The sequence below is a fragment of the Chroicocephalus ridibundus genome, chromosome 5 (genome assembly GCF_963924245.1).
Source record: "Chroicocephalus ridibundus chromosome 5, bChrRid1.1, whole genome shotgun sequence".
In the NCBI taxonomy this organism is placed as follows: domain Eukaryota; kingdom Metazoa; phylum Chordata; class Aves; order Charadriiformes; family Laridae; genus Chroicocephalus; species Chroicocephalus ridibundus.
The window spans coordinates 6,659,346-6,673,641 of record NC_086288.1 but is presented as its reverse complement, the minus strand read 5'-3'; the positions used below and the strand labels follow the sequence as shown (position 1 = coordinate 6,673,641).

The following is a 14,296-nucleotide window of genomic DNA, read 5'->3' as shown; positions in this document are numbered from 1 at the left end:
CCCCCCTCAAATTACCTGATGTATGAATGATAATTTTGCAGAGTGCTCTGTTAGGTTTAAATTAGTAAAGGGAAAACAATGTATGCGTTTAAGTAGATGTCGGAACTAGCATTTTTAGGATTGTCGTGCTATGTGTTTACAAAATGAATCTTTTTTGCCGTTTAGGTAAACTGAAACATATGTTCCGCTATGTGGCTTAATACAGCGGTCAGGGGAGGAAGAACATCCATACTCCATCTCTGTGATGGCAAGATACGCTTCAGAATGGGGGGGGGGGCGGGGAGGAAAAAGCAGCGATTGCCAAGGGCATTTGGATAACAGAGACTGGAGCTCAAAGCCTCATCCTCTAAACATCACCTAGATGACGCCACTGGAAGGAGTCAGTTTGAAGTCAACTCCATTAAGAGTAATCAGCGTTGTTCAAACCAGAGCAGATCCACAATTCTTACTTCAGAGCCTAAAACTACTTTTATACCACAAAAAAAAAAAAAAAAAAAAAAATCAGTCCCCATGCTAGCTCATTCACCTTGCAGGGATGCAGGGTTTAAGGGTGCTCGGGTAGATCTGATGGTACTACAAGAGCACTGGCCCGTGTAAAAAGTTGTGCATGTTTATGGGAGTCTAAGAGCGCTTGTCATCAAAATAAACTTGTAGAAATTGTTGGCCGTCATCGCTGGCATAGCAGACAGGAACTGCGCCTAGAAATAGAGACCGGCATAGCAACATTGCTGACTATTTCGTAGAGAAGGCGGCTTATTTTTCCAGACTGCGACATTTAATAAACATTTTCTGTTTGTTGAAACAGTGGAACCTCACTAGATCAAACTAAATGCTAATCTGCTGGAGCCGCCACCACAGACTTTTGTCTCCAGTATGTACACATCACGAGTCACTGTGGTTTCATTGGTTTTGTCCTATGACATTTGTTCCTTTGTGTTTGCCCGTGAAAAATAGACAGAACGTGGAACGTGTTGAAACAGCCCCACAAATCCTCCAGACGATGATGTGTTTGGCGAGATCCCGTTATATCTTGTCATGAGGACTCTGTTAAGCTGCAGGCCGAGAAGCCTTTTGATTCGAGCTCTGACGAGCAACCCGCTGGGGGTTCCGCAGGCGGCTGCCCGCTCCTCGCCCGTTAGCCCTCTTCTGCCCGAATCCCCGCACCTTGGATTCACACACTGTGCAAATGGACTGTGATTATGAAGAGAAGCTTGGAAGCACACATCCTAAAAACTCTGAAAAAACAGATCGTCAATAAATCTGACTCTGGAAGCTGTCCAAACGAAGCTTTCCAAGTTTGAAGCCTTCAAGTGAGGTTTTGGAACCCAGATGGGCGTCCTGAATACAGCAACAGCGGGGCGGGGGGAGTGGGGGTGTGTGTGCCCCCCACACACACGGGGAGCTGAGCTACCTCCGGCCGCCCCTCTCGGGGCAGCAGGTCAGCCTTTTCCTTTATCCTTTAATTGCCAAGAGGGAGAGAACTGTGGGGACGGGCGGTGTTTGCCGGCAGCCCTCGCTGTAGAGCGGGGGGACCGTTGGGGTCCGGCCGTTGGCACCCGCCGCCGCCATCGCCTCACGGGGCTCCCTCACGGTTGCTAAGGCGCGCGGCCGTAGGCGGGGCAGAGGTACAACCCGCCCGGCCAATCGGGAACGACGCGGCCTCGCCCGGCGGCCAATCGCCGCCGATAAACAACACGGCGCCGGGTGGGCGGGGGGAGCCGCGCTGCCGGCCAATCAGCGCCCGGGGAGCGCGGGCCAATCAGGATGGGGGAGGGTTTGGGCGGACTTTTTAAAACAGGGCAGCCGCTGCCGGGGCCCTTTAAAGGAGTGGTGCGGCTCTTCCCTCTCTCCCTCCGCTGGGGCCTAGCGTTCCTTCCGGAGGATCGCGGTCCCGCCCAGCTTCCCGTCGAGCAGGGCTGCCTCTGGACGGTTGCGTCGTGCCTTGGTCTCCGGGCCCTCTCGGGGCACCCTTAGGGTGCGCGGATGGGAGCGGACTATTTTATTTCACGGCGGCGCCTCACCGGCCGGGCCTAGGCGGGAGCGCTCCGCGCGGGGCCATCTGCGGGCCGCCAGAACAAAAACAAGGGGGCGGGGAGGCGCCGCCTCCATTTTGATGCGGGGCCGGGGCGGCGGCGGCGGCAGGAGCAGCAGCAGCTGGGGGCCGGGGATGGTGCCGCTGCCGCGGGCATCGCCGTGAGTCGCTGGGGGAGGCGAGCGGGGCCCGCCGCGGGCGGGGACGCAGGCGACCCTGCCTGGATGCGGGGCCAGCGGCGGAGCCGACCCGCGTCGGTGCGGTGAGGGGAGCCGGGCTCGCCTCCCCCTTCCCCGCCGCGGAGGAACCGAGCGGTGAGGGCCGCGGCGGGGGCGCCCGGTGCCCCCTCAACACCGCCCCGGGTGAGTGTGCCGGCAGGGCAGGGCTGCCCCTTCTTTGAGGCGTTTTGTGGGGGTCCCTTTGTTGTGTGCTGGGTGGGCTTTCCCCACAGGGGTGGTTGAGGGGCCTCCGGCGGGGAGGGGGGGCGAGCTGCCAGCTGTTGACGAGGTGTTTTGTCCGCCGTGAAGGTAAAAGGATCCGGAGGCAGGGGAGAAGATGAGCAGCGAGGCGCTGTGGCTTTTCAAGCAGCTGAATCTCCACCTGGAGCAGGAGGGGCGGTTTCAGCCCCGGGAGAAGGGGCTCAGCCTCATCGAGTGCGCCGCCGAGGTGAGGAGGAGCGGGGCTTGGGTCGGGGTTGCGGGGGGGAGGGATGAGGCAGCCTCCTCAGGGCAGGAAATACGTTTTTTTAGAAAAACCTCCCAGCTAGAAAAGAGATAAATGTGCGTTAACTTCGGAAAGTTAATTCTGTCCTCTGCAAACGCCGCTTCCCTTTTGTTTTAACTCTGTCTTTATTCGTACTTATTAACAGGCACTACGTTATCAAAGAGCTATGACCTACAGGGCAAGTAAATTATTTAGGTGTTTAATATTGTTTAAACTTCGACCGAACACAAAACCGAGGCAATTGTATTGTTTTCATCTCTCAGCTTTGTTACCGCTGTCTTGTACCACTGCAGGAAAGCTGGGATGTCACGTAGGCAACTAACAAATGGGGAAATGACCGGCTTTTCTTTAGCAAGTTGTAGGGAAACGAACCGAGAAACACTCAGTGCTTAACAACAAAAAAAAAAGAGCTAAGCATAAACCTTTCCATGGTAATGACCAGAGTTCCTTGGCGGAGTTTAGGGCAGGCTTACACTCTTTCGAATGCTTTTGAGTTGTTTTTGAAAGGGCCTTAATGTTTAACAAAAAAAAGTCTGTGAAATCAGTTGTCTTGTTTGTTTTGAAAGCAGCACTTGTATTGCTTAACTATTGACATGTAGGCAGAGAGAAGAATAAGCTGAGTTTGGTCATCTCTGTTTCCGTAAGGTCAGGAGTCACTATATGCATGCCCTTGGTAACTATTGTTTTAAAATAACAAGTGCATACTTGGAAATGTGGTTGTGCTGGGTATTGCAGCAGTGAGACTCAGGACCTGGCTGTATCTGTCTACCTTGGGTGTGTTTTGACTCTCAAGTATCTAAATTGCTTTTTTTTTAAGTTAAGATAAATAAGGTATTTATGCAAGAAGATAATTGCTTCCTTTTGATCTAGGTAAAAGATGACTTGGGGAGCAAGCGGCCACAATCATGACTGCTGCCACTGAATAATTCCGACTTTGCTTCTCTTGTCGTAGAATGAAAATACTCTGTGTCCGAGGCAAAGGAATGCCAAGGTGGAAGATCTCTGGAGTCTGACCAACTTTTTCGGTTTTGCAACTGAAACGTTTGTTTTGGCTGTTAACATTCTGGACAGATTCTTGGCGCTTATGAAGGTATTTTGGGGGGAGAGGATCTGCGATAGTGTCAGCTGGGAATATGCAAGCTTCCTGGGAACTTTGACTGACAAAAAGGGGAGGGTTGTGATCTAGGAGATAACTGTGGCTATTTACTCATTCTGTACCAGCAACGTTTCTGTAGTCCTCCTTTGTACACTTGGAGTACCGTTCTTGCATGAAAGATGAGCTTAAACATTTATATGATTTATTAACTATTTTTTATGGCCTCTTTTTACCTCTAAAGGCAAGTAGCAGCGTAGTTTATTTCCTTTAACAAGCCTTCACCGTGTAGATGTAACAGACTAAGACAGGAGGTATTAAGAAGGAACAAAACAACTTGCGTTACAGACTGTTTCTAGGTGCTGCGTTAAAGCTTAGCTTGGTGCTGGAACTAACACGGAATGATCGTTTCCTGGATGTTTTTCTTCTCATGTTTGTGCTGCTTCATGGCAGACAATTTGAACCTAAACCAGTTTCTCATTATTAAGTTGTCAGAAAAACTGAAGTTGCATCAGTTCTCTGGTCTGACTGGCCTTGAGGTTGCACAAAATGTTATGCTGGTAGACGGGAGAGAACAGCAGAGGTAGGAACAAGTTGTGGAAGGGTAGGACTGCCAAGAACAGGCTCAGGCTGGATTTGTGTAGCTTTTAGATGAGGGTACGTGAGCACTGCTGCTTGGAGAAGCCGGGTATTGCAGTTCTCACTGCAGTTTATTTGTTGTGTAGTGATGTGGAGGAATTTCATTCAGTAGAGGGTGCTCAGCTGTTGATCTTCGCTTCTTCTGACTTAGCTATGGCAGATGCATATTGTTTTATTGGCTCTGTCAGCTGTGTTTGGCTGAAACTTAAGTGATGAAACCAGTTAGGACTAGGTGAGGTGTATGAGCTGACCGATGACAGGTCTAGCTGAGATAAGCAAATCTCTCTTTCTATTGAACTGTGAATATTCTAAACAGCTCACTGAGGCTGGGTGAGCTGTTGGTATTGCTGTTTGATAAGCATGGTGTTTATCAGGGGGAAGTATTCATGGTGCTTCCTCTTATTTTTAGGTGAAACCGAAGCATTTATCTTGCATTGGAGTTTGTTGTTTCCAACTGGCTGCCCGAGTAGTCGAAGAAGAATGCAATATTCCATCTGCTCACGAGATCATCCGGATCAGCCAATGTAAATGCACTGTGTCCGACCTGAAACGGATGGAAAAGATAATTTCAGAAAAGTTGCACTTTGAATTTAAAGCTACTACTGCCTTAACCTTCTTGCACTTGTACCATACTATTGTACTCTGTCATACCTCAGAAAGGTGAGTTGAGTTGCGTGTTGGTGGTGATCTACATGTTTGCTAAGCCCTTTTTCTCTTTAGTTCTGACTTAAATGATTGTGGTATTAGCTGTAGAGGAGGCAGCTCCTTAGTATTTGCTTCCTGACAAGTGAATGCTTGTTAATACAAATGCGTCTTCTCTTGGGTGTCTTACAGGAAAGAAGTATTGAATCTTGACAAATTGGAAGCACAGCTAAAAGCTTGCAACTGTCGTCTAGTCTTTTCTAAAGCAAAAGTAAGTAGAGGTAGCTTGCTTTGACTTTTGAGTAGGTTTTGTTTCATGTTGTGTTGAGCGATGTTTTATTTTTTTTGTCCTTCTAGCCCTCTGTCTTGGCCTTGTGCCTTCTCACTCTAGAAGTTCAGACTTTGAAATCAGTTGAGTTGTTTGAGATCCTTCTTCGTGTTCAGAAGCATTCTAAGGTAAGTATTTTCCGTGGATTGTCTCTGCAGTTGTTGGGACTGGTGTGGTTAATGTACAGTGTTACATTTAAGGGACCGCTGCTGTCAGTGTACAATTTTTGCAGGTACTGCTTGACATCAGCTGAAATGAGCAATGAAATGGTTGCCTCTGCCTGCAACTCTTGTAACTGACGTGGTTTCTTCGGTAGAATGCCAAATACAAAAAACTGCTGCTTAGAGGAGGAGGTTAGGTAGTAGTTTCTCGCTGGCACATCTTGTCAGCTGCCTGGCAAGCAAAAGAATTATGGTTTTTTAAAAAAAAACAACTAGCTTAAATGTATAATATCAGAAGAAATGCTGACCCAATGCGTACACAATACATGCTTTAACAAGCAGCTGATTTAGCTCGTATGGTTCTAGCTGCATGTTCTAGAGGAGCTTTCAATCGGTTCATAGGACGGCAGTGACTGCTGAGCTGGTTATTATTTTTGCCTGAATAAAGTAGCATAGGATTTATAGCTTCTAACTGTGTGCTGTATCAGTTGATGGTCTAAAACAAGCTTTTTCACTCTTATAGTGAAATTGAACCAACACAGTTTCTTGAGGGGTGGAAGTAGCTCTTTAAAGTATGAGATGATTCCATTTTAAAATGGAACGATCCTGGTTTCATTTTTCCTTTGGAAGTGAAAATGAAAGTATTAACAGCAACTTGACAGGCAAACTCTCAAGTTAACTTCAGCATGGACGTTTCTAGGTGGCGTATAGGGGTTCACCTTCAAAACCAGCCCAGCTTTGACAAAGGTATCACAGTTATGACTCACTTATATCTTGACTGGTATTTTTTTCAAGTCTTCCTGGAGAAGATAAAATGGAGGGAGGGGTTACCTTTAGAGCCTGTGTGTAATAAACTAAATAGGGTTTGCTTTTTTTGTTGCTTTTCAGATAAGTGATAGTGACTTACTTTACTGGAGGGAACTGGTTTCGAAATGCCTAGCAGATTATTCTTCTCCAGAATGTTGCAAGCCTGATCATAAAAAGCTAGTTTGGATTGTTTCGAGACGTACAGCTCAGAATCTGCAAAACAGTTACTACAGTGTTCCTGAGTTGCCGACAATACCAGAGGGTGGATGTTTCAATGAAAGTGAGAGGTTGGTAAAACTTACAGCAGGTGTTGTAATTTGTTGGGAATTCTCATTTTCTGGCAATGTTAATGGCAACTTGTTATATATTCAGTACTACTTGGGGAAAAAACCCAACCTGCTAGCTTTGAAAATACTAGTGGACTTAAAATGTATCTTAAACAGAAGAAAAAAAAATACTTTCTGAACACCACAACCAGAGTTCCACAAATGCTTTGGAGGGTGGGGGGAGGCATTGCTTTTTTTTCCCTAAAGACAGGGAGGCTTATGAAGTATTGAAGTCTTCTGAAGTAATTTATGTTTGATACCTTGAACACTAGTGTCTTGGTTGTTAGGAGATTTTTGGCATGAGGAGAAAGGAAATTGTACCTTGTTATGATTTAAGCCTCAGTGCTGAGAAGTGTTTAGATCTGCTGTGTTTATACTAGGAACAGAAAAGTGTGCAAGAAAACACAGGATTGAAGAGTACTTTGCCACTTTAAGGAGTTGTGCTTTGTTTAAAATTACCTTTCCTACTGTTCCTTCTAGTGAAGATTCCTGTGAAGATATGAGCAGCGGAGAAGAAAGCCTTAGCAGTTCTCCTCCAAGTGATCTGGAAGGCGCCTTCTTCTTTGAACTCAAACCTAAAACCAAGTGGCAAACTCTTAGCTGTCGGTCTTAACATTAAGTCTTGATTGTATTAAGCTGAGATTTTTAATGCACCATAGAGTCTTTTGGCAATAATAAATGAGGTGGTAATCTGTAAACTGTATTAAGGCAAGAGTTGCTGTCGTATATCAATGCTTTCGATGCCTGCCTTAGTCTCTTTTTGTTGGTGTTGTAATTTTAAGGAAGAAAAATATCCCATTCAGGTCCCCAGTTCAGCAAAAAAAAGCTAATGTATAGTGCTGTTGTAAACAAGCATAAATGTAGTCCTGGACCTGGTGGTCCAAAATGCTTAGCAGCTAAAGACATGAGGAGTGTGCCCTGGCGGTGATGAAGACAGACGGCATGCTGGGCTGTGTTAACAGGACTGTAGCCAGTAAATCAAGGGAAATAGGCTTTTTTTTTTTCCATCCCTTTACTTTGAGTTCATTCTTATTTGGAACAGCATCCAGTTTTGGGCTCAAAAGTTTGATCAACTTGTGCAAGCCCAACAGAAAGCTTCCAGGACGGTCAAGTTTGGAGCACGGAAGCTGTGAGGAGAAGCTAAGCAAAACGAGCTTAGTCAGCCTGGCTTAGTGGCCTTTGATGGGGGAAAATGGACTTGAACAGCAGCCTTTTGGTATCTTAAGAGGAGGTTGCTGAGGAGGTGATGATTTCAGGGTCTTGACTGGCAAGCAAGGAGCAAGAATGAGAGCATTTCATTTAATTGAAATGTGAAGTTCTCAGTTAATGGAAGAATTTCGCTCTGTGGGGACAGTCAAGCATGGGAGCGGACCAAGAGAGGGCTGTGCAGTCGTTGTCCTGGGAGGTTCTCAGGATTCAGCATGACAAAACCCCGAGCTTGGTTTGAATTCAGTGTTGGCCCTGCTTTGAGCAAGAGTTTGGGTTAGAGTCTTCTTGAGGGCACCTCCACTCTTTAGTATTTTGGAATTAGATCAAATTGACTGGGTAGGTTACGTGGAATGATAGGTATACATAGTACCAGGCTGAAACTATTTACTGCCAAGCGGGTCAAATACTGAAACTGCTTTAACACTTTACGTTCCGTGCTCCTTTTCAGCAGGATCTGGAGTGGTGTACTCCAAGTGGATTTTTTTTTTTAAAGCTTGTTCTTTATAAACTTCAGGAATCCCTATTTCAGGATATTATAACAGGGGTGTGCATGGCAAGAAGGAGGTTTCTAATCAGTACTAGTTTTCACTAAAGGATAGTATAAAGTGTGCGTCAGGGAGTAGTTTCATATTTTCTTTAATGCAGATGTTTTTACGCTGCAATTCACATTGCATACTTCAGTGTGTTTAAAATCTTAACTGTTAACGTTCAATCCATACTATTAGCTTAGACTTATTAACACGGTAAATCTTGGTAAGTCTACATTCCTTTTAATATTTAACCCTGTAGTTGTTTTTCAGTATATTCATGTTATTGATTGAGTCATAATCCGACTTGTTTGCATGCTTATGTAAAGCAGTTAGCGCAGGAAAAGTTGACATAATGCAGTAATGTCAGGTAAATGTGATGTTGATGAAGTAGTTAATGTAATGTTTTTTTCTGAACTCTTTTATTGAAGCACAAATTGAAGTATGATTGTGTTTCTCCGTATTGAGAACATGGCTAGGTAGCAAGCGGACTAATTAGCTCTGAATAACGGTGTGAAGTGTGTTGGTGCCAAAGTAGAAATGAAGGAGCAAACAAGCTAAAGGCTGTCTTGTAGATGCAAGCATTGTTTTAGAATGGTAAGAGCGGTGCTGTAAGTTGATAACTGTTATGTGATTTCAGTTTTATAAAAACACAAAAAGTTTACAAAAATGTATATAAAAATGTAAATTAAAAAAATGTACAGAAAAAAATTTAAAACAAAAAATGAGCAGAAAATACTGTATTTTTTTACATTGTATGTAACTTTTTGTAGTTATGTTGCATGTAGATAGTAATTTATTGTGTACTCTGTATGATATCAATACTGTACACCTGAAGACTTCTTACTGCAAGTCTCTGTGCCTGGAAGCTCACTTCTGAAACGGAGTACTTTTTTGGTTGCTGGTAACAAGCCTACTGGGCCTTGTTTCGGTTGAGAACAAAAATAAACCAAGTGCTGTATTTGTTAACTGGTGCGACTTACGGTTGGTTACTTGAAGCTTTTTGGCTTGCTTTTCTTTTGCTGTGTAACTTGTATGGTACTGCAGCTGTGTTCCACGTTCCCCAGAAGTTGTGTGTTGGCAGTTGGCAAAGAAAAAGGAGAGGCTTCTGCATGGCGTGCTGCTGGATGTGAATCTCTTCTCGGCTTTGCTGCCATCAGTTTTAGAAGTTAGTGTGAGGTACCTTTTGCTTATCGCCCAGCTGCAGCTGGGCTCTGTCCTGCTGGGACGAGCGGTGTGAAGGGCGCGTTTGCACATCTGGCAAATGGGAGCTCCTGCTAGTGGTTAAATTAGGGGTCATTACTGGCAAAATGTTCCGAGGTTTGCCGGATTTGTGAAGCCTGGTCTCAGGACGTGTCTGCACCTGGGCAATCCAAAACGCCTACAATAACTCAGCAAAGGCAAACTTGATCGTGTTTCTTTTTGTCTCATCCTGCCCATCTTGTCAAAGTATTTCCAAATGGTGCCTATGTTGCAAAAAATAAGGAATAAGGGGGCCTGCAAATGGTTCTTGCTGGAGAGATGTTCCCAGGCTTAGGAAGACTGACAGAGGGAGCTGGAACCTGCACTCAGCCACCTGCTGAGATGGCTGTAAGCATTATGATAGACCTATCACACCTTTTAGCTTGATGCAGATTTTTTTATTTTACCCTCTCTTTGTCCTTTTTTCTTGTGCAAGGGATGGAGTGAGAGGTGCTTGGTCTGCCAGGCCAGCGTGTCCTCCAGCTCTGGCCACTGCTGCTGTGAAGGGAAATCCTGCCTCGATGTCCCAGCTTTGGGGCGGCGTGTGTGTAGGCTGGGAATGAATGGGGTGCTGTTGTGAGGCTGGGGATGAGTTCTGTCACTCATTGACAAGGAGTGCGTGGGGGAAGGACAGGGCCACTGCAACTGTTAAAACAATCCTCTTTTTTTTTCCTTTGTGGCCTTCACAGCTACTTTTTTTTTAAACACAGGATAGCGCTACAAGGCTTCTCACTTCCCACATGCAGCAGATGAGGGATGGGCACTTGATATTCTCAAGTTCTATATGAAATTCCCTTCTGTCTAGTAACTCACAGGGAAAGTTAATTAAATAATGGAACTGTTCACCTTTGAAAACATGCGCTGTAATGTTTGAAGAGCCATGGCTTCCTTGCTGTCTGTTGCGACCGCTTTGAACATGAAAGCTACTGCAGCAATGATGTTGAGCTTCTACTTCAAAGGTGCCCACTCGGGTCGCTTCAGTACAGCAACCTCCTCTCTCGGGAGTCGGCAGATAATGCGTGCGCTGTGTAGGTGGGCTGTTAGGAAGGTAGGAAGCCAGGGGCGATGTCCCTAGGTTTACCAGCAGCTTGTGAGATGAGTCTGTTTAATAAAGCTTGAGGCGTACCATTTGGCCCCTTTCAAGTCGGTCCCGGCATGAAAAGAAATGTGCTTGCAAGAACATTGTCAGGTTTACTTCTGTGGTTTGATAATTTAGGCCCAACTTCTGATTTTGCCGGGTCAGATAGCTGTGTATCCCTCGAAGGAGGTTTGCTTGGCTTTGTTCAAAGAATGGGGCTTTTGGTGGTTGGCTTGGTTTTTAATAGCAGAGCTGTGCATGGTTTTTTTTTTTTTTTAGCACTGCTTTGGGCTTTCTTGTACCACGAGGTGAAACTTTGAACGCTTGCCCTCTCAAGAGTTTAAATATGCGCTCATTTTTGTAACCGCCTTGTCAGTAAGACTGGTTTGGGTGTGGATGAGGGGGCTGAAAAGGAATATTTCTGTGGGGAGGACAATCCCCTGAGACAGCTCCTAGCTGTACGGTTTCTGTATGAGCTCCGGGATGTTACTCCCGGTGCCTTTGCGAGATAGCCTGTTGCCTGACTTATTTCAAGTGTAGAGCTGAAGGCTCGCATCAGCGTAGATGAGCCCTGGCTTCCGAGAGCATCTCGAGATCTTATCTTACTGCTCACCTGCTCTCCTGTGGCTGAACTGGGCCGCAAGGGATCAGTAGTAGAACCGCTTCTGTTCCTTAGTGAATTGTCATTCCATAATTAAATAATGATAATAGCCTTTTAAACAGGAAACTTGACTTCTCTGCTGCTTGATCACATAACAAGTGACATGGCGCAATAAAATCTTTCAGCATAAATTGGTCGGTGTGTTCAGGCCCTGGCATTTAATATCTCCTTGGTTTTTTTCTGGTGGAATAATACGTTTCTGTTGGTCAGTGCTTAGAGCAGTCTCTGTGCTTGACTGTAGCGTGTACGGTAAAGGAAACAGTTGACATGAAAGACAGTGCTGCCTCCCAATCTCATACCGTTTCTTCGCTTGCTTGCGAGGGGCTGGACTAATCGGCGAATGCCTTACTCTTGTGATGTCAGTTAGCTGTCGGTGCTTTGAAGCTCAGCAAAATGTGAATCAGTGGATACTGGGGCAAGACCAGAAACCAGCTTCTGCAGTTTCCAGTTCGGTGTACATCGCACAGAGACTTTAGCAAGGGAAAATACCTGTATTTCCATGTCCGAACATCTAATTCGCGGCTGCTGTCCTTAAAAACTTGACGTGTGTGAGATGGGTGGCTGGCAAGAGATTTTTAAGGACATACTCCAGGGACCAGCAAAATGTGGTTCGCTAGCAAACGTGCTTGGAGAGCAAGATCTGTTTCGCTGTGTGCAAGTTAGTGGATATGTTTACACAGAAGCAGCAGTTCCAGCGTCGCTAGGGAGAGACTGGGCAGGAGGGGTAGATACGAGCGGATGTGTGAGTGTAGCTGAGCAAAGCCTGTGCTGCGTGTTCTTGTTTAACTGAACCGCATACCTGCTTCTGAAGAGCACGAGGCATGGGTTTGACTTCAGGTCTCGACTGTCAGGTTTCGAGTTCTTGCGCTGGATTCCTGTTGTGTAAAAGCTTTTCTGGAAGATGGTCAGAATGTAGATGAGATAAGGCCTAACATACGTGCTGACAAAACTGTGGCTAACTAGCTTCTTCACAAAACAGCCACTGTTTTTCTCAAGCAGGGTGCTGGGTAGTGTAAACCGAGAGTGGATAGTGGTGGAGATAAGCACGGAAGTCATCAGGTGGGCCGGCTGAGAGAAACTGTAGAATTCATAAAGCACTAGATGAGGAGGTTTAGACAGCTCTAACTGTGCTCTCCGTCTACTATATATCGTATGAGCAGATCCTCAGTAGTATTTATCTTACGTACTGCAGCTGTGATGTGTCACTCAGCCTTGCTTTATGGCTCAAGCCTGTAGGAGTCTAGTGTAGTGCATGTACTAAAAGGAGTAAGTTGCCATAACAACTGAATGAAATCAATTACACTAATAAGCAATTAAAATCTCATCCTTAGTGTTGCATAAACATAGCATTTTGCTCATGAATTATTAGTAATCTTGCCTCTAGACCTGTATGTTCGGTTCCTGATTTGCAATCTCAACAATTTTTGAATTAATGAAGCATTTCATTTCTCCTTCAAAGAGTGCTGGTGGGGTTTTTCTTGGCTGCAGCGAGGACATCTTCATCATAGAGATGTAAACACTATTAAAACATCTAAACGAAGGCAGCATTTGTGATGGGATTTCCAGAGCACCCAGCGCTGGCTTCATTCCCACCCAGGGAAGTTGATGGGAGAACTAGCCTATGGTGAGAAACTTTTGTCCTGGACTTAGAAAGGCAAATGCAACTCCTTCCTCTGTCACACGCTTCCTCCTTGACCTTCTGTGTATTCCTGAATCTTACTGTTAGCTCTCAGTTATCAGGGATGAATAAGCATATTCATAAGGATGAATAAGCTGAAAGCAGGGAACGATGGAGCTGTTGCGGAGAGGCAGGATGCAGAACGGCCTGTGAGAAAGCAGGGCTTGCAGAGTTCGGTGTCAGTGGCGCTAGACCTCCTGTTTCTTCCCAGCAGGGCATTTCGGTGCTCCTATATAAAGATGTGCCCAGGCCAGGGATTCACACTCAAATGTAACGTTACCTTTGCATGGCGGGACTGGTTGCTAACATCCCCCGCCTGCCCCAGTCACTGTGGGAGGAGGTATTTGGTATTTTCCAAGCACAGATACCTTCTGGTTGCTGGGAAGGTCCTGTGCTGTGCCTGGAAGGGTACCTTTTCTTTATCAGCCTTGCGCGTTCGCCTAGAGCTTTGCCCACTGTGCATTACGTGTGGATCTGTGGACCAAGCTGAAGAGTTTGCAAGTTACGCAAGGGTGGAAATGCAACTTCTCTGTTGACTTTGCGAGGGCCTGCGTGCTTGTTCTCTGAGGATTTCGTGTAGCTGTGGGTAAAAAGTTTCAAAGGTTAGAGTTGAATTTATAATCCCAAGTCTCCAAGGGACTTTGGAAAACATTACTGTGGTCTGCGTAACAGTCTTCCCATCTGCAGTGACTGAGCCAGGGGTCTCGGAAGTCTTTTTTCGTCCACAGCTCAATTATTAACAACTTTAGTGGGCAGAAGGACTTGAGGTGATCCCTGGCTTCGGCTTGCTGTCCTGCCAAGATTACAGAAGCAAAGGCCCGTAGTCGAATGGTTTGTGCCGCAGCTGATCAGAAGGTAGTTGTGGCTTACATGCCAACTCCTTGCCCGAGATGTTGGCGCTGTGTCAGACAAATGGGAAGGGAAAGCTGTTCCGAGACAAAGAGCAAAGCAGCGTGCTCCTCCCTCGCTGTGTCCCAGTTGATGCTCTGTGCTCCAGCAGCAGCTGCCTGCTGTCCCTTGCTCAAACCAGGCTGTAAGAAGCAATTTTGGTGTTTTCGCTTGTGAGGCCGAGACCTCCCCTTCTTGGAATGCCACTTGCCAAATTCAGCAGTGCCATTTTACCAGAAGCATTGTCCAGTGCGTCCAGAGG

General features: G+C 46.0%; 1 protein-coding gene across 1 annotated transcript; it reads left to right on the top strand.

The window, feature by feature from the left end:
• The first annotated feature begins 2,039 nt into the window (after positions 1 to 2,039).
• On the top strand, positions 2,040 to 9,456 carry CCNG2 (cyclin G2). The gene is made up of 8 exons (XM_063336554.1): positions 2,040 to 2,394; positions 2,560 to 2,698; positions 3,708 to 3,845; positions 4,897 to 5,147; positions 5,322 to 5,400; positions 5,487 to 5,585; positions 6,507 to 6,712; positions 7,232 to 9,456. Exons 2-8 carry the CDS (start codon positions 2,588 to 2,590, stop codon positions 7,362 to 7,364), a joined length of 1,017 nt encoding a protein of 338 aa, XP_063192624.1. The 5' UTR covers positions 2,040 to 2,394; positions 2,560 to 2,587; the 3' UTR covers positions 7,365 to 9,456.
• Positions 9,457 to 14,296: the final 4,840 nt, after the last annotated feature.